The sequence below is a fragment of the Cucumis melo genome, chromosome 4 (assembly GCF_025177605.1).
Source record: "Cucumis melo cultivar AY chromosome 4, USDA_Cmelo_AY_1.0, whole genome shotgun sequence".
Taxonomy (NCBI): domain Eukaryota; kingdom Viridiplantae; phylum Streptophyta; class Magnoliopsida; order Cucurbitales; family Cucurbitaceae; genus Cucumis; species Cucumis melo.
Window position 1 is genome coordinate 22059518 of NC_066860.1, and position 20141 is coordinate 22079658.

A 20141-nucleotide genomic window follows, 5' to 3' on the forward strand; every position below is an offset into this window, starting at 1 on the left:
AAGGCAGGCACAGTAGTGACAGGTACGCTCCCAGTGTTGGGGCATTACGCCTTAGTTTTGTTTGATTCGGGTTCGTCGCATTCTTTTATCTCTTCCGCATTTGTGTTGCATGCCCGCTTAGAGGTAGAGCCCTTACACCATGTTCTGTCAGTATCTACTCCTTCCGGGGAATGTATGTTGTCGAAGGAAAAGGTGAAGGCATGTCAGATTGAGATAGCAGGTCATGTGATTGAAGTAACGCTGATAGTTCTGGATATGCTAGACTTTGATGTAATCCTGGGTATGGACTGGTTGGCCGCTAACCACGCCAGTATAGATTGTTCACGTAAGGAGGTAACGTTTAACCCTCCCTCGATGGCCAGTTTTAAATTTAAGGGAGGAGGGTCAAAGTCGTTGCCTCAGGTAATCTCAGCCATCAGGGCCAGTAAACTGCTCAGTCAGGGTACTTGGGGTATCTTAGCGAGCGTGGTGGATACTAGAGAGGCCGATGTATCCCTGTCATCAGAACCAGTAGTGAGGGACTATCCGGATGTCTTTCCTGAGGAACTTCCAGGGTTACCTCCGCACAGGGAGGTTGAGTTTGCCATAGAGTTGGAGCCGGGCACGGTTCCTATATCCAGAGCCCCTTACAGAATGGCCCTCGCAGAATTGAAAGAACTGAAGGTACAGTTACAGGAATTGCTTGATAAGGGATTCATTCGACCGAGCGTGTCACCTTGGGGTGCGCCAGTCTTATTCGTTAAGAAGAAGGACGGATCGATGCGTCTATGCATTGACTATAGGGAGTTGAATAAGGTAACCGTGAAGAACAGATATCCCTTGCCCAGGATTGACGATCTATTTGACCAGTTACAGGGAGCCACGGTGTTTTCTAAGATTGATCTTCGGTCGGGATACCATCAGCTGAGGATTAAGGATGAGGATGTACCGAAGACAGCATTTCGTTCCAGATATGGACACTACGAGTTTATTGTGATGTCTTTTGGTTTGACGAATGCTCCGGCAGTATTTATGGACTTGATGAACAGAGTGTTTAGGGAGTTCCTAGATACTTTTGTGATCGTATTTATCGACGATATCTTGATATACTCCAAGACGGAGGCCGAACACGAGGAGCATTTACGTATGGTTTTGCAAACACTTCGGGATAATAAGTTGTATGCAAAGTTCTCGAAATGCGAGTTTTGGCTGAAGCAGGTGTCCTTTCTGGGCCACGTGGTTTCTAAGGCTGGAGTCTCTGTGGATCCAGCTAAGATAGAGGCAGTCACCGGTTGGACCCGACCTTCCACAGTCAGTGAGGTTCGTAGCTTTCTGGGTTTAGCAGGCTATTATCGACGGTTTGTGGAGAACTTTTCTCGTATAGCTACTCCTCTTACTCAGTTGACCAGAAAGGGAGTTCCTTTTGTTTGGAGCAAGGAATGTGAGGACAGTTTCCAGAACCTTAAACAGAAGCTAGTTAACGCGCCGGTTCTTACTGTACCTGATGGTTCTGGCAGTTTCGTGATTTATAGTGATGCTTCCAAGAAGGGTCTGGGTTGTGTTTTGATGCAGCAGGGTAAGGTGGTCGCTTATGCGTCTCGTCAGTTGAAGAGTCATGAGCAGAACTACCCTACACATGATCTAGAGTTGGCAGCAGTGGTTTTTGCTTTGAAAATATGGAGGCATTATTTATATGGTGAAAAGATACAGATATTCACAGATCATAAGAGCTTGAAATACTTCTTTACTCAGAAAGAATTGAATATGAGACAGCGAAGGTGGCTTGAGTTAGTGAAGGATTACGATTGTGAGATACTGTATCATCCAGGCAAGGCAAATGTGGTAGCTGATGCTCTTAGTAGGAAGGTGTCACATTCAGCAGCACTTATTACCCGGCAGGCCCCATTGCATCGGGATCTCGAGCGGGCTGAGATTGCAGTGTCAGTGGGGGCAGTTACTATGTAGTTAGCCCGGTTGGCGGTACAGCCGACTTTGAGGCAAAGGATCATCGATGCTCAGGGTAACGATCCTTATCTGGTTGAGAAACGTGGCCTAGCAGAGGCAGGGCAAACGGATGAGTTCTCGTTATCCTCTGATGGTGGACTTTTGTTTGAGAGACGCCTTTGTGTTCCGTCAGATAGTGCGGTTAAGACAGAATTATTATCTGAGGCGCACAGTTCCCCATTTTCCATGCACCCAGGTAGTACGAAGATGTATCAGGACCTGAAGCGGGTTTATTGGTGGCGTAACATGAAGAGAGAAGTAGCAGAATTTGTTAGTAAATGCCTGGTGTGTCAGCAGGTTAAGGCACCAAGGCAGAAACCAGCGGGTTTGTTACAACCCTTGAGTATACCGGAATGGAAATGGGAAAACGTGTCCATGGATTTCATTACGGGACTGCCGAGGACTCTGAGGGGTTTTACAGTGATTTGGGTTGTGGTGGATAGGCTTACCAAGTCAGCACACTTTGTTCCGGGTAAATCCACCTATACTGCCAGTAAGTGGGCACAGTTGTACATGTCCGAGATAGTGAGGTTGCATGGGGTGCCAGTGTCGATTGTTTCTGATAGAGATGCCCGTTTCACTTCCAAATTTTGGAAGGGTTTGCAGACTGCTATGGGCACGAGGTTGGACTTTAGTACGGCTTTCCATCCACAGACTGACGGTCAGACTGAGCGTCTGAACCAGATTTTAGAGGATATGTTGCGAGCGTGTGCATTGGAATTTCCAGGTAGCTGGGACTCCCACTTACATTTGATGGAATTTGCTTATAATAACAGTTATCAGGCTACTATTGGTATGGCACCGTTTGAGGCCCTGTACGGCAGATGTTGTAGATCCCCGGTTTGCTGGGGTGAGGTGGGTGAGCAAAGATTGATGGGTCCTGAGTTAGTTCAGTCTACTAACGAAGCGATACAGAAGATTAGATCACGCATGCACACCGCTCAGAGTAGGCAGAAGAGTTATGCAGATGTGAGGCGGAAGGACCTTGAGTTTGAGGTAGGGGATAAAGTGTTCTTAAAGGTAGCACCTATGAGAGGTGTCTTGCGTTTTGAGAGGAGGGGAAAATTGAGCCCCGTTTTGTTGGGCCGTTTGAGATTCTGGAGCGGATTGGCCCTGTAGCTTATCGCTTGGCGTTACCTCCATCACTCTCGACAGTCCATGATGTGTTTCACGTTTCTATGTTGAGGAAGTACGTGTCAGATCCATCCCACGTAGTGGATTACGAGCCACTAGAGATTGATGAAAACTTGAGCTATGTTGAACAACCTGTTGAGGTGCTTGCTAGAGAGGTGAAGACGTTGAGAAATAAACAAATTCCCCTAGTTAAAGTCTTATGGCGGAATCACCGAGTAGAAGAGGCTACATGGGAGCGTGAAGACGACATGAGATCCCGTTATCCCGAACTGTTCGAGAAATAAAACTTTCGAGGACGAAAGTTCCCCAAGGAGGGAAGAATGTAACGCTCCGAAAATTTAAGGTAAAATTTTCCTCGTTTTACGTAAAGTGCAAGTTGATATAATAATAATATAATATTAATTATATTATTATTATTAATATTTAATTTATTTGTTATAATATTAATATTATAATTATTATTATTAATTAATATTATAGAAATATTATTATTTCTAAAAATATATAGAAATATTATTATAATTATTATTATTAATTAATATTATAGAAATATAATAAATTGTTATTTATTTAATATTAATATTATTAATATATTATTATTACTTTATTATTATTATTATTATTATTTATATTTAATATATATATTATTATTTAATTTAAATTATTAATATTATATAATTATTAAGAATTTTATATATATATATATATATTAAATTTTTTTTTAAAAAAACCCTAATTCGCGCCGCCCCCCCCCCCCCAAATTTTCTTCTTCTCTTCCGTTTCTTCCTCTCCACCGCGCGCCGCCGATCCGTTTTCTCTTCTTCCTCCATCCTTCGCCGACCACCGCCGCCGCTTCTTCTTCTTCTTCTTCGTCCGTCGTCTCCGTCTCCGAAGAACGAACAGCCGCCGCGACCTCAGCTCTTCTTCTCCTTCTTCTCCGGTGAACCCGAGCCCGCAATCGCAGCCGTGAAGCTTAACGGATCTCCGTTTCGCACCCAGCCAACGCCGCCGCCGCCTGTTCATTTGTTTCCACCATCGGACGCCTCCCAGCGTCGTTGCGCCACCGCCGCCGTCGCCGGAAGAGAGAAAGCCCTCCAAAAACCGTGTTGCCCGTTTCGCGCTGCAAAGACCCGACCCGGTTCCAAGCTGACCCGACCCGAAACCGCTTCCAGCCGAGCCGAGCGAGCCGCGCGAGCCGAGCCGAGTGAGCCGAGCCGAGCGAGTCGAGTGAGCCGAGCCGAGCCGAACCGAGAACCAAGCCGAGCCGAGCCGAGCCGAGCCGAGCCGAGCCGAGCCGAGCCGAGAACCAAGCCGAGCCGAGCCGAGCCGAGTCCAAGCCGAGCCGAGCCGAGCCACCTAAGCCTTCCTTCCTCCACTTCGGTTCACGGTGAGTTTTTCGGTAAGGATTGTTTTGATGAATTCCCTAATGTTACCTCGTCCGATTCGAGTTTGAATGTTGGATTAAGATATGGCCCTACTTTCCCCCTTGAAGGTAGTAAGGAATTGACGCTTAAGTTCTCGGGTCCCGCGGCAGGCTTGTTTGGAGGTAGTCCTCCTTTCCTTGAGTAAGTCAACGGGTGTCGTTTCGGACCTTTTAAAGCGACTTCTACTAGAGTCATCAACTAAAACCCTTGTGTTATCGTTCAGGTTGATCCGTTGAGCGTGGATTCGATCGAGGGGCATAACCGAGTATCAGGTAAGGGTTTTCCTACTACTGGACCCCGATTCCAGACTGGAAACGTAGTAATCCACAGGGGATTACACGTTAGTGACTGTACTGAATAACTGTATGCGTGTTGACTGTCAAGTACTGTTATTATATTTGCCTGATGTAAATATACTGTGACTGTGAGTTGTGGATTGAGATTTTATGGTAATGGACCTTGAAGTTACGGTTCAGTATGTAGTAAAACACTGGTCTGGATGTGGTTCATGGAATTTGGACGGGGATGGACAGTGAGTCCGGTTTTGGTTGGTTAGTCGATTTGACCTAGGCTTTTCCCTATTGGTGTGCGAATCGGTAATGCACATAGCAACTGAGGGTATAGATGTTAAACCTATACTATCTGACTGACAAAGCCTATGGCGGAACTGTGATATGAATGCCGTTGGGATGTGACTGATGTAGACAGTCTAGTTTGGACTGAGGGGTAACGGTTAGCTTCATCTATGGGGTAGTGTGCCTTACCGATATGTGCGTCCTTCGGGAGCACTAGACTGATATGTGCGTCCTTCGGAAGCACCAGACTGATATGTGCTTCCTTCGGGAGCACCAGACTGATAAGTGCGTCCTTCGGGAGCACTAGACTGATGTGTGCGTCCTTCGGGAGCACTAGACTGATATGTGCGTCCTTCGGGAGCACTAGACTGATATGTGCATCCTTCAGGAGCACTAGACTGATATGTGCATCCTTCGGGAGCACTAGACTGTTATGTAGGGTACCCCCGAATAGGAAGTTAACTGTTGTCCCCTAACGGGCCCAGTAGTGGGTCCCTTACTGGGTATGTTTATACTCACCCTTTCTCTTCTTTAACTTTTCAGGTAGGGGTACAGCGAGGGGCAGACCGACGAGAGGCAGGAAGGATGCGTGAAGGCCATATGGACACGTCTGGTTTTCTTATCGCTTCCGCTATGTATTTCTGTCAGAATATTTTGACTTGTGATTTTGAACTGGTGACTTGATATTTTATTTTGTGACTTTTGATTATTTAAAATAGGGCCCGAAACTGTCTTTTGTAAGATTTTTAATGATTTTAATGAATCGTAACTGGTCCGTTTTAAATTTTATGTTGAATGGTCGAGTTTTGGTGTTTGGTAGTGACCTCAGCTTAGTCCGAAAAGTTGGGTCGTTACAGTTCCTCTACTCCAACCTTAATTATAAGATTGTTTACTTTACTTTTTTGTTTTGTTAATGTATCTTCTCTTATCAAAGAAAGGAAGAAAGAAAAATGGTGCCTTGTCAAGCAAGATGTTGCCCAATTCTTACATGATGAAGTACGTCTATGTAACTTTAATCGAAGTTGGCATGTACAGATACTTAAAGTTGTGTACATTCACTTTAGTTCACACATTGACTGTTTAATGTTGCTGAGATTTGTTTCTAGAAAGGATATTGTAATTATAGTTTGGATTTGTAGTAGCAGCTTGTTTCATCGTGATCGAATGAGTTTTAAGGCTATTCTCAAGGTAAAAAAACATCTCTTTTGAGCATGAAGAATGTTTTTTACTATGTATTATACGTTAATAAAGATTTGTTTGTACTATGTATCATGTATTATACCATGAAGAAAGTTCATTTGTCTGCTTATTAAGAAGGTTAAATCTATTTGGCACAAACTTAATAAATGTTGACTAAGGTTCATTTTTGACAAATTTGCAGGTAGTTGAAGAATTCGTGAACCATGAGATTAATCAAGTCCATTTATGCGTTAGTTTGATTAGATTACGTCACACATATGTATTACAGTTAATTTATCTTTTTGATTATGGTAAAACTTTTAACGACAATGTAATTTACATTTTCTATTATCAATATAAAAATCTTTCTAAGCATATATGCATAATGTTAAATCATGTATTTCATTTTTCTTACAACAGTAAAATGTCGAAATAAATAAAAATATGACAGAAAAATATGTGTTGTGAATTGAAAAATAACAACACTAAACAAGTGTTGACTTATAAGCATTGATTAAATAGGACCAGTATCGTGATAGCACATTTTTTGACAAGAATTGTGTGTAACGGAACATTTAAACATGACATGAAATAAGTGTCGTCAATAATAAAAAAGATGACATTTTTTATATCAAGGTATAGATAATGGTGACACATTTAAAGTGTCAATGTAAGGTTATTAATGACAATATATTCGTGTCGAGTGATAAATAACGGTAACACATTTAAAGCATCAATGTAAGAGTATTGATGATAATAAATTGGTGTCGAGTTATAGATAACGGTGACATATTTATTGTGTCATGGTAAATGTATTAATGATACAATTTTGATGTCATCTAAGCACATTTAACGACACATTTTATAAAGTGTTATTAAATAGTGATTCTTAACAGTGGCTTCAATGACGCAAAAATCGTGTCGTCAAATGTCTTTATGACGCGAATTTTGCGTCGTTGGGTTACTAGTGTTTGACCCAGTTGAGGTTACGAACAACCTGTAAATGATTAACTTACTGATCATGGTTATATCAGATAGATAGAAATATATCTATAGTGAGAGGAGTGCAACTACCGGACTTTAGTGGACTAATCCGTTAGTTAACGAATGTTAATTAACTTGGTCTAAAAGGGTTTACCTAGTTAATCTCAAATCGTTGGAATCCATGATCTATAGATCCATTAGGTTCCCCAGCTAATCCATATGGAATTAACTTAGAACAATATGTTGGAGTAATTCAAATTGTTTGAATTAGGTAAAGAGAGAGAACCGATAAATATATTTAATATAGTTGTTGATTATAAGTTTGAGATAGAACTTTATGTTTAAATGTGATTTAAATATTAAAAATATGAATATAGATTCATATTTGGAAGCTTGAAATTGATGGAAATAGTCAAAGTTGATCAAAATGTTGACTCTTGATTTTTAAAAGTCAAACTTTGACCTTGAAAAGTCAAACTTTGACCAGCTTATATTCAAATGTAATTTGAATTTCGAAAAAATGAATATGGATTCATGCTTGAGGGGTCAGAATTAGTCAAGACGAAAAAAATAGTAAAAAGTCGAAGTTTGCCTTTGACTTGAATGGTCAAATGACCATAATGCTCTTGAACTAAAGTTAGTGGAAAAATTCAACATTTTGTTGGATAATCCCACTAACATTTAGTGGGTTAAGTAGTTATATGAAATGTAAACACCTAGCGCTCTAAGTTCTACTAATGGTTAGTGGATTATTAGGTATTGAGATTTAAGAAACTAATTACATGCATTCTTCAATATTTTGAAAACTTTTGGCCAAATTTGATTTTTTGTTTTACAAAAAAAAAATTTACTAAAATTTTCCTCTCTCAAATCTCAAATCCTAAAATTCTACCTCTAATATCCATCTCACTCCCTATTTCCTTCACTTAACAAGTCCCACAATCCGATTTTAAGTTCAAAGAATAGCAAGTCAACTCTAATGGTAGTCCCCGGTTCGAGTTCATGAGAAAATTTGAGGAACAGGAAGCAACGATCGTATTTTCTTTAACCCTACTTTGTTTACATTAGGGCCTTTTAAGCATGTTAAACCTCTAAATAGTTTAAATGCAATTTAGAGTAAACTTTTCTATTCGTTTATCTACTGCGCATGTCTATTGTTTTCCATCAATAACGATAATTCAAATTTGCTCAATGTTAATTGAATATTTTAAATATAAATTATGGACTTGTAGAAAATATATCTATAAAGATACAGTTCAAAATAACAAAAATATAAAAGATAGAGAAACACATTTTCAAAACTTATTAAAAATACATTATTTCGAAAAATTAATATTTTTGGAATTTAATTAATATATATATATATATATATTATGAATTAATTAATTATATTGTTTAAATTTATTAATTTATTAAAATATATTTATTAAAGATTGAGTTTCAGTTATAGTATAATGAGATAACTAATCGAGAATCTAAATTTGAGATATTCCATTAATTTAGAAGGAAATTTGCTACAATTTCATGCAACAAATAAATCCTAGATTTAGTTAGGATTTAACAAAATAATTAGGTTTGTAAAATACACAATATTTTCCAAATCCACCTTTCCCCATGATCAATCCATTAAAATACGTTGTACTTTGAACCTACGAAATATCCTAGAATCAAGGACAAAGTTGAGATTAACAGCCATAAATAATCTGCATGCCCCAATTTGCTAAAAATCTTATTCCTGCCAATTTTTGCTATATTTTCAATCGCCGCCTCCAAATTTGTCATTACTGCATATATCTCTAAGAATAACCTGACAATATAAATAACTCGAACTACTGGATTGGGTTAGTTTAAAATTTGGGTTGGTTTGGATTCAAAAATTTTGTTTTTCTTAGGTTAGGTTGGATCTCGAGTTGGGGTTGAAAATTTTAGTTCAACTCAACCCAGTTTGAAATAATGATACATATATGTATGTATATATGTACACATATATACCTACATACATACATACATATTTGGGTTAGATTGGGCATGTCTCCCAACCCAACCCATTTATTTCACTAATGAGATTTTATCTAATGATAGATTTTTAAATTTTAATTTTTAATATCGTAACATGGATTAGATTCTAACTTTTTTTTTTTTTGAAAGATACGAATTCATAATCTAATCTCAAATTGTTAACAAATTTAGTTTTTTTAAGAGTAATTAATATGTAGACTACCACCTCCTTATAGCCATCACAATTCCAATTACTCAACCCAATATATAAGGGTTGGATTGAGTAGGGTCTTTGATTGGATAAAAAAAATTAGGAAACTATATACATGGATTAAGTTTAAATTTTTAGGATTTATCATTTAACATTTGTTATCAAGTTTGTAATAGATATCATGAATATTCAGTTTTTAGTTTAACATAAGGTTCAAATATAACATAATAAATCAAAAGATTTACAAAATATTTCATAATTTATCTATGATAGACATTGATATACTTCTGCGATGTTGATAAACAATTTAAAGTGAAAATTGATATTGAAAGAAATCTATCAATGTTTATCATTGATAGAATATTTTGAATATTTGAATAGTTTTGTTGTTTACAATAATTTTTCTTAAAAATTCAACCCAAGTTTTAAGAATTTGATCGGAGGTCGTGTTCGCTTATTTTAGAGATCAATGTCAACCAAAACAATTTGAAATTTTGGGTTAGTCCAAAAAAATCTCCCAATCCGACCCAGCTAGTATAGATTCCTAAAACATATATATCTTTCTGGTTTAAATTAGAAGTTCGGTGCTTGATAACATACACCCAAACTTAAGAATCTATTAGACATGTATATAAAAAAAATTAAAACTATTTACAAGATATGGTAAAAGATTTAAATAAGTTATAAAGAATTTGATAGATTTTGCTATGTTTTATAAATTGTTTCAATTTTGTAAACTATTTTATTATTATTATTAGCTGAATAACATAAGTAGGAGAAAGGAATTGAATCTTCAACCTCGTAATCTAAAATTTATATCATAAAATTTATATCATGTGTAAATAAGTTATTTTAGCACCTTAATTTAACCTTGATATCCCTCCAACACGTGCAATTGTCATTAAAATACATGGAATTTAGGTAATATATTGTATTAAAATGAGAGATTTTGATATGTTTAAAATTTCTAAGTATGTTAGTACTCGTACATGTCAAAAGATCTTAGGAAAACATCATAAACAAGCTAAGAGTTGGGCTATAGCCGAATTGATTTAGTCGAAATACCAAGATGTAAGACGTACCACACAAAAATCGACTCCTTAGGAGGAGAGGGATCTAAGAAAATAATAAACAATGTGTTTATAAACTGTCAACGTATTATTCTTGACATTTATTAACCGTCGTGAACTTTGACTTTCTTAACATTGGCTTCAATGATGATTTTAAAACCAATAATTCTTAACTGTTGTAGTGTAACGATTCTCCTTGATCTTGTATATGTGCCCATGGGAGTACTTATCATTACAACAAAAGCATAACCCCTTGTCCAATCTTTCCTTGAACTCATTATCTGACAAAAATCTTACTGGCGGCTCACCCCTTGTATAACTTCCCTTGACTAGAATCGAAATTTTCCTCATAGGGTACTCAGTTTGTCTTCCCCCTTTCTTTTTCGTATTTGTTCTTCCATCTTTCATAGTTTGGGTTTGAGCCTCTGAAATACTTGGTCCACTACCACCCAACTCATTTAGGGCCATCTTGAGAGCCAAATTTCTATCCTTCACTAATTGGGTCTCTCTCATAGTTATGGGATAGCGGCTCTTCACCTCTACCTGAAGCACTGGTTCTAAATCGGTTACGAAAGCATTTATCCAAACACTCTTTGCCATCTTCAGCAAAAGTGTGGAGTAGTTCAAAAATCTCTTCACATAGTCTGTATACATTCCATCTTGCTAGCATATGAGGCAAGCGCTCAGGCTTCCTTCTCTAGGGACCTTAAAGTGTTCAAACATCCTCCCCTTTAGGTCTTCCCACGACGTGATTTTCTTCCAATTGTTGCTCCATCGAAATGAATCCACTTCGTCTTGGGCGAAACTAACGACAGCCACCTACACCTTCTCCGTGTCAATTAGCTCATTGATCTCAAAATAATGTTCTGCCTTATAAATCCATGATTTTGAGTTTACACCGGCAAATACGGGCATCTCCAACTTCTTATACTTGCTTCTATTAGGAGGACCCTTAACGAGGCTAGAAGTCGCATCAACTTCCTCCACCTTACCTTTTAGTTTCAACCCAAACCCATCCGACGCACACAATTCTTCTCTCTGGTCACTTGGTCACACTGCTTTCTTTCACTTTGTCGGACAGTTTTTCCACTCTTAGTTAGACCGAGTATCATTTGTTTCAAACCCATGATCTCTCTCTCACTCATCTCCATCCTTGCCTTTAAATATTTATGTGCTATTGTTCGTATCTTCTCAGGATCTTTGGCAGCTCTGATACCAATTTGTCAGGACTCCTCTACCTGCCACTCAAAAAACACCAACAAGACTAGAGAAAACAGGGACAGTACTATGTGATAATATATATTGAAATGGAATTAAGTATAGTCTTCACAATGCTTGTTCAAGAACAGAGAAAAAAATACAGCAAACAAACAACAAATAATAAAGGAAATCAAAGAGAAAGGATCCCCCAGCAATTTTAAGAAGGCTAGTTCTTCTCCCATAAAAGCATTCTACAGCTTTTTCCAAAAAATGTGACCTAATTTTCAGCAATCACAAAACATTATTTAAGTACTCCAATTCACCCTGGTGGGTTCCTCAACGGATATTCTCCCCATTTATCCCATTGGCTATGTTGTCACCTAATCAATCCCCTTTTTACCCCTGGGTATGTAAGTATGAATAAAATAGGGTGCCTAACATCTTAAACATTTTTTTCAAGAGAGATCTATGAACATAATCAAAAGAAACAAAGTTTGGTTAAGTAGTTGGCAGAATATTGAATTGAGTCTTTACTCTCGTCAATAATCACAAAACATTGGTTATTGCTATTATTACGATAATCGAGTCCAATTTCATCATGAAACATCAAATATCGATTAAGGAAATGATGGTGTAACCTCATAATGCATTTTGCAATTAAAGAGGTTGTAATTCATTGAAACACACATGCCTATCCACAAACTAAATTACTTTGGGGGTTTAGAATTGAATAAGTTTATGGGGCCAATTCAAATGGTGGCAACAACTAACCACAGTCAAAGTGAGCTTAGTTTTTGTAAGTTGCAGGCATTCTCTCATTTAAGGTCAGCAGTTCAATCTCCATCCAAAAATTGTTATACTAAAAAACCTAAATAAGGAAGGAAAAGGTGCATTCTCAAAATTCGCACCAATTTCTTAATTTGAAAAAACCCGCAAAGACGAAAAGAAAAGGGATAATGATCGGTCGTGAGTGCGAGTACAGATCTTCCTACGGACCACCATTCAAAAGTTTCTAGCTTCATCAAGATCTTAATGGTGGCTAGTAGGAGATTTCCAAGTAACTAATGGGAATGAGTAAAAGTGGTAAGTAACACAAATATGTGAAACTAAACAAGCCAATACAAAATTTAATACTTGAGAAGAATATAAAAAACATCAAACGAATGAATTAATCATACCTTTAAAACAGATGCAAGAAGATCCTCCGCAGGAGTATCCTTGAAACCCCCTTTCTTTGCTCTGCATATTGCTGTACGATTTGCTCTGTTTTCCATTTCTTTTAGTTCTTTCAGCAAAAGAATATCATAATCAACAAAGAGCTAACAAAGAAACAATGAAAAACTTACGCTACAATGACAACATATAAAATTATGAAACTCAATTTGGAGAAAGCTTTTGACACGGTGGACTAGGATTTTCTCGATGCTATTTTTTATATAGAAGGCTTAGGTCAGTTGTGGCAATCTTGGTTTCGTGGTTGGATCTCTAGTACAAATATCTCCATCATTATTAATGGTCGGGCTAGGGGTAAGATTATCTCTTCGGTTGGTATCAAGCAACGCAACCCTATCCCCATTTTTATTTAGTTTGGTTGTTGATTGTCGTAGTTGTCTTATGGATCCATAGTTTATCCAAGGTTGTCCACTTTATTGGTGATTCTAATTTTGTTTCGAGCCATTTACAGTTCGTTGATGATACATTGATCTTTTCTTCTGTGACTCCTTCTGCCTTTTGCATCTTTTTTAGGTGATTCGTATCTTTGAAGTTGCTTCTAGATTGTCTATTAATCTTTTCAAGAGTGAGCATCTTAAAATAAATGCTTTTGTTATGACTTCCTTGGCTTCTTCTTTTGGTTGCAAACACGTTAATTGACCTTCTGCCTACCTTAGCTTGCTTTTAGGTGGAATTCTACTTCCAATGCTTTCTAGCATTCCATTATAGAGAGAATGCAATATAAGCTTTATAATTGGAAATATGCATATATTTTGAAAGGGAGTCGTCATCTCTCCATCACGTTCCTTTCGTTATTATCAAAGTTTTGGATAAGTTGATTCGTGATTCCTTCTGGGAAGGTGCGCAAGATACAGATGATATGAACCTAAGAAGCACGAACACTTCTAAGATGGCTAGGTGTTAGTATCAGTTACATTCCTATGCCAGCTGACATGTAGATTATTTTTTTTATTTTTTTATTTCGGACATGGCCCCAACACAACCAAGGCACAACTCCAAGGAAAAGAACACAGAAAATGTTAGAAAAGCTCATTAGACCGACCCAACAATTATTAGGTTTTTTTTATTTTATCTTTTCAAATATTTTTTCAAGCATTTCTCCCCTATGCCAATTTCTCCAATTTATCATTGCCAACCCTCTCTGCCCTAACTTGCTCACCGGTCACCGCCAACCCTCTCGTCGGTCGCCGCCCATCCCTCTTGTCGTTGGCTTTAGTCCAGTTTCCCCAAAGTAAGGATGTCGTCTCACTATCAGTTTCTTTTTGTCTCTCTCCTTTTTTTCATGCTTTGTGGCCAAACAATGGACAGTATGAATTCAAGAATGACTATTGAAGATGAAACAAAACCATTATAACAATACGTGACAAAACATGAAAGATTGGGCAGTGGAGAGAATTTTGCTTGGCAATGTAATTTTTGTCAAAAATGAGGAAAGGTTCTTATAAAAGAGTTAAAGGCACACCTATTAAAATCGGCCTAATTTGGGATTGGGGTACGTAAGAAGGTCAAATCCCTTTATCTTTGAGAACCTCCCCAATGACATCTCTTTTGGTCTAGCAGTTGCTTTATCAGGCAAAAAGGAGAGGAAATAAAAGGAAGGAAAGAAAGTGTGAAGCTAAACACTCGGTTACCCTTCGAACAAATCCCTTTCACAACTAGGTTTTAATTAAGCATGACTTTAGATTAAATATGACCCATTTGCAATTTGACCATATTTACGAATTGGTAGAATGGAAGAAAAAAAGTGAAACAAAAAAAATTAATCCCTGACAGCTCAACAACTAGAAATTGAAAGATGGAGGGGTTGCAGAAGACAGTGAGGAACATGCCAACAACAGAAAAATATGTTATACCCTCGGGGTTGCAGCAGATCCAACGACAGAGATAGAGAAAGGACGATCATGGTCACACGCAAACGAACAAGCGCCCACACACTTACGAGCTTGGTAGAGTGAACCCCCACCAAAAAAGATTTGTTACTCCAGGGATCAAGATTAAAAATAACACCATCGTAGTATCGTCATAAAAAATAAAATCTAAGGTACAGTCTACAAGGGCCATTTACCATACGACATTAAAATAAATTATGGCCACAAAGATTAGAAAAAAAGATCTTTTCGTTTCATTCTAACCAAATAAGCCAAAGAACAGCTTGACCTGCAAATGTCTAAAAGTTTTCAGGCTTGCTTTCAGTCACCAACCGACCAACAAAAGAACTTCAGCGAAACAATCGTCAATACTTTGGGGAAGCAGACATACCAAAAATGGCCGTAAAGAACCACACTCCGGCCACAATGGGATGGTGGCAGTAGGCAGAAGAGATGATCTGGGATTTCCCATCATGGAAACAAAGACTGCTACCCGAGGGAGAGAGAAGCCGACTGAGGTGTCTCTACTGAGAGTGTTGAAGTCGGCTGTGCATTTAGAGCTCCTATACGCAAAGATACTACAGGAAAATTTAAATCATTTTTGGTACATCCATTATCCATATGAGGTTCTTGAGGGGAACTTAATTTTGGACCAGCGGAGGGAACAAAATAGTTATTAAAAATAATAATAATTTAAATTATTACAAAAACTGAGCAGTTCCCTTTCCTCCGACGAATCCAGTAAGAACCACCACTAAAAAGTTACCTATCAAAAGAAGAAAACTATATTTTTTTAAGAAACAAGATAAAGAAAAGAAAGTATGACTTCCAAACTAACATATACCGTATATTAAAAAGTGAACAAGAATGCTACAACAATACACAGAATCAGAACATAAGCATTACATATCGATTTACATATTTACATCTTCCAAATTGATCAAGGAAGATCCTATGTGAATAACATACCCTACCAAAATCATGAAACATTGTAGGCTTCCGTCAGTTGGCAAATTAAGGAATCCAACTGATAATGGGCCTAATAACTAAAACTCTTAAATTAATTTGAAGTCTCCTCAACGGAATCAGATTGACTATCAAAGTTGATATTTTCAGTTTCATTTAAAACCCCCAAGTTAAGACTGTCTGCCTGTGTACTTTCTTTCAAGTCATCCAGAATGAAAGGCTCAATTAGTTTCCAGAACCATGTGGCATTGCTTCCAAGTAAACCTATCCAATACATGCTGCCCTTCCTTTTCACTTTGCAATGCATGGACTTCTCTCTCAGAGATTTAACAATCTTCTCAACACCCTCATGACTTCCCTTTAGTTTCAATAAAATATCCCCTGATGATGTCCTGCAGCCTCCATACATATACCAGTATGCAAGAGCACGAGGTGAAAGCCACCGGTGAATAAGATTAGGGATTGTCTGACGCCCTCGTGGCCAAAACTGATCTGCATAGAAACCAAAATATGAATGTGAAACAGTGCAGAATTTATATGGTATATCTATATCACCATCGGTCAACTTTGAAGCAGAATGCAACCACTTGTGGTATTGCTCATATATGTGCCTCCTCAAAACAGAGTGAGTTTTACAGTTTTTGTGGAATTCGAATTGGATTCTGTGATTTTTCCTCTCTTCATCAGACTCTATCTCCAGACCACCTAACAACAACCCTACTAAAATCTCCCTCTGTTCTTTACTCAACTTCAAGCTCATTGGCTTCTTAACCTCCTTTCTACTCAAGCTTAGGACATAATCAAGTTTCTCCATTAAAGGAGGATCAATGTCATACTTTTTCTGACACATCAAATCATATATCTTTTCAGCCTTCATATAATTTCCAAATAAAAGATACCCACATAAAATGAGGTTGCATGAACGAGCATTTACACCAATTTCTCCGTTTGTTTCCATCTGACTAAATATTTCTTCAGCCCTGTCAAGATTACCAACTTTTACCAAAGAGTCCAAATATATGCTATAGATGGTACGATTGGGTTTACACTTCTCAAGGCACTGAGAGAAGGTTAACTCTAACTTATCATGTAAGCTTAAATTGAAAAACATATTCATCATATCAACATAAGCTGGCGTGAGGGGTTTCAAATTACTCTCTATGAAGCCTGCCATGATTGATTCTGCAAGTTCTATCTCTTGAAATTTACATAAAATACCAATAATTGTCTGATATGCCGCAGCAGTAGTAGAGTTCAACTGCTCCATCTCCCTAAATATCTCCAAAGCCTTCATTGGTTTACCCATCTTTGCGTAGACTTCCATTTTATAAACAAAAGCCTGATATGGCATGTTACCATCTAAATACTTAAGTTTTTGCCACAATCTTTCTGCTTCCACTACATCCCCCATTTTCGAGCTTGCTCTCAAGATGGACAAAAGGACTTCTTTTTCCTCCTTGATTCCTGCTTGTTGCATTTCTTTCCTTAGTGACACTATCCTTTCTTTGTCAATAGTATCCTGATAACTATGTAGCCAAATTAGACCACCATATATATCTTTATGTAGCTCGAGTCCACTTGTTACCAAATTATGATATATAAACTCAGCCTGTTTAAGATGATGCTTTGACAAATCCCCTGGTTTGCTCATAAGAGCTCTAAAGAGGGAACTGTGCAAGCTAAGACGTGGTTGGTAACCTCCTAACTGAATCATACGATTGTAAATGGTACTTGCTTCCTCTATGCATCCTTGAACAGGTGCACTAAGGTATGCAACAATCAATATATGAAATGTGGATTCACTTGGCACACATCCCTGATTAATTATATCATCAAATACTTCTCGACACTTTGAGAACTTCCGTTCCTTGCCCATGTAATCGGCAAGCTTAGTAGATAAAGCATAATCAAATCGATACCAATGTTGTTGCATCATCCACTTGTACACCTACTCTCCGAAATGAAGAAAATTATCACATAGGTTACAAAAAATAGCAAATAAAGAGAACTATCAAATTCTACTTTTTCTGAAATTTTTGTTCCATTCTAAATGTTGTTCGTGCTACAGTTATCTTTAGAGTCCTACTATAACATTCCAAACTTTTCTACAGTATTATAATACAAACATCACAAAAATATAGCCGAAATTGAACACTTCCAAGTAATTCCCTATTATTCAACAAACCCATGATTGCATTACAAGCTGCGTTAGTATGGTGTTGGAACATAATAGAATAAAAAAGAAAGGAGAAAAGACACTAACCCTAAATGCTGTCTCGTTTTCACGGATACGCAAACAATGCACGGTGAGATAGGTCGCATCATCCTGCCCCATCCATTTTCTCTGTGCATTAAGCAGTCGTATCACTGTTCCCGGCTTTTGTGCTGGCAATTCCTTACAAAGCCAAGCCAATTTGGATCTTCGCCATTGCTCTGGCAACTCATCCAGCTCCTTGACTTCGAGCGCAGGCGTTCCCAAATGTTTCAAATCCACTGATGCAAAACCATTTTCAAAATGGAAACCATCACCCCCATTACTGTATGGAGATGATAAGTGCTCCTCAGATTCGGACGGGGAATCCCGGTCATACACCAGCTGTTTAACAAAAGAACCGGAAGCAAAGGCACGAATTCTGGGAAGTTGTCGCACTTTAACAGAATATGAAGAAATAAAGAGAGTAGGGATTATATGATTGGGATAATGAAAGTAGTGATGGTACGGAGAGAGGGAAAGAGTGAGAGAACGGAGAAGGGTCACAGTGGAAAATGCAGAGGTAGGAATGGACATGGAGAAAACCATAGGAGGATTACGATTAGAAAGAAAACGCAGAGTTTGGAGTGACTAACCCGAATCTGGGAGCCACTTCAAAGCATCAGCCAGCAAGCAACTATTTCAAAAACAAAATTAATAAGTGTCTTAAACACAATCAACCAAAAAAGGAAGACAATCTTCTAATTCGTTTGGTGTGTCAAAAATCCAAACAGCACAAAGGTAACCCCATTAGCCAGATTCAGAATTAAAAAGAAAAGAGTTTGCAATAGGTTTGGAAAATGAGAAGATTAAAAGTGAAATAATACCTGAATTGTTGCGGCGGACGGCGTCGGGAGGAGAAGTGTCTGCAGAGGGAGGAGGCGTGAGGCGTGACTAGGCTTGAGGGAAAGGGAGAAGTTTTAGCGCTTTCCAACTAATTTTACTTTTTATTTTTAAATTGGGCTTAGGGTTCTTCTATGGGTGCGCGTAGTTAGTTTATTAGGAGTGGGCTGGGTATTAATAAACCTAGAATCAAGGAGCTCCGACGGTAAGAATAGCAAGATCGCAAGTTTAGTTGAGATAAATGATAAATTTTTATTTAAATCGATAAAATAAAAGAATCAAAAATATGAAGAAAAAAAGTTACTCGAATAATATCTTAAATACCTCTACTAAGTGAAAAAGAATTTAATCCTAAATACAATTATTAAAATACCCTATAATACCCTATAATTAAAATCAAACTCCTAACACACAATTGACATCTATCATCATTAAAGCTCCACATAATTTCTGTCGTCATGCGTTTAGGCACTATTTCATATATTCTTCAAATTGTGTGCGTTTAGGCATTTAAACATAAACTATTAAGGCTAGCTTCCAGCTTCAAACCCTTCAAAGTCTGTATACATTTGGCGCAAATCAAAGGATTTTCTTCTTGTCGGTTCCTTCGACCGAAGACTCACGTGTCGAACAACCATTGCAAACCCCAAAAAGAACCACGACCGAAAAAACTCACTTCAACAAACATTGGAACGTCTGAACCCGCCATAAACCCACGACCATCATTGGCCGTTAAAAAATGTCGTCCTTCTATCCTCTTGCCCACGGCTAAACCCATGAAAGTCGACTAAATCCAACTTCAACAAACGTCGGAACATCCAAACCCACGACCAATGTTGGACGCCGTCAAATGCTACTCAAATGACGTCTTCCTCTCCGTTATTTTTCTGCTCTCTTGTTTGCAAGGAAAACTTTCTCCCTCTTGTTTGTCTCTTGCATCGGTTGCCCTCTCTCTCAGTCTATCTTTTCTTCTCACAAATAAACCTAAAAGAATAAGATTCAAATAATTGCAAAAATACCATTGAGGCATAATTACAATTCTAAATTTTAAATTCAAATTTTTATTAAAAATATATATTACGTATTATTTAATAAATTGTTAAGCTATTTAAAATATAAAAAATCTGAAAATCTTATATATATATATTAGCCATTATTATAGGCGAGGTTGCTGCAATCTTGTCCAGCAATAAAATAGCAGATTTAGTTAAGATTTATCAAA

The 20141-nt window shown here is 37.7% G+C and overlaps 1 protein-coding gene and 1 long non-coding RNA gene across 2 annotated transcripts; both read right to left on the reverse strand.

Annotated features, from left to right (window-relative positions):
* Positions 1-10504: 10504 nt before the first annotated feature.
* On the reverse strand, positions 10505-14832 carry LOC107992126 (uncharacterized). The gene is made up of 2 exons (XR_007820242.1): positions 12937-14832; positions 10505-11796 (listed from the first exon to the last, which is right to left on the reverse strand). It is a non-coding gene; the product is annotated as an uncharacterized LOC107992126 (long non-coding RNA).
* An 849-nt stretch (positions 14833-15681) lies between these two features.
* LOC103502781 (pentatricopeptide repeat-containing protein At2g15820, chloroplastic) lies at positions 15682-19072 on the reverse strand. Its single transcript, XM_008466858.3, has 3 exons — positions 18904-19072; positions 18089-18713; positions 15682-17773 (listed from the first exon to the last, which is right to left on the reverse strand). The coding sequence occupies exons 2-3, from the start codon at positions 18623-18625 to the stop codon at positions 15920-15922; spliced, it is 2391 nt and encodes a 796-aa protein (XP_008465080.2). The 5' UTR covers positions 18626-18713; positions 18904-19072; the 3' UTR covers positions 15682-15919.
* Positions 19073-20141: the final 1069 nt, after the last annotated feature.

Coding starts and splice junctions, on each gene's coding strand:
- LOC103502781 (XM_008466858.3), bottom strand. CDS start 18,625: ATGGTTTTCTCCATGTCCATTCCTACCTCTGCATTTTCCACTGTGACC. Junction 17,774..18,088: donor AAAACGAGACAGCATTTAGG/GTTAGTGTCTTT, acceptor TTCGGAGAGTAG/GTGTACAAGTGGATGATGCA.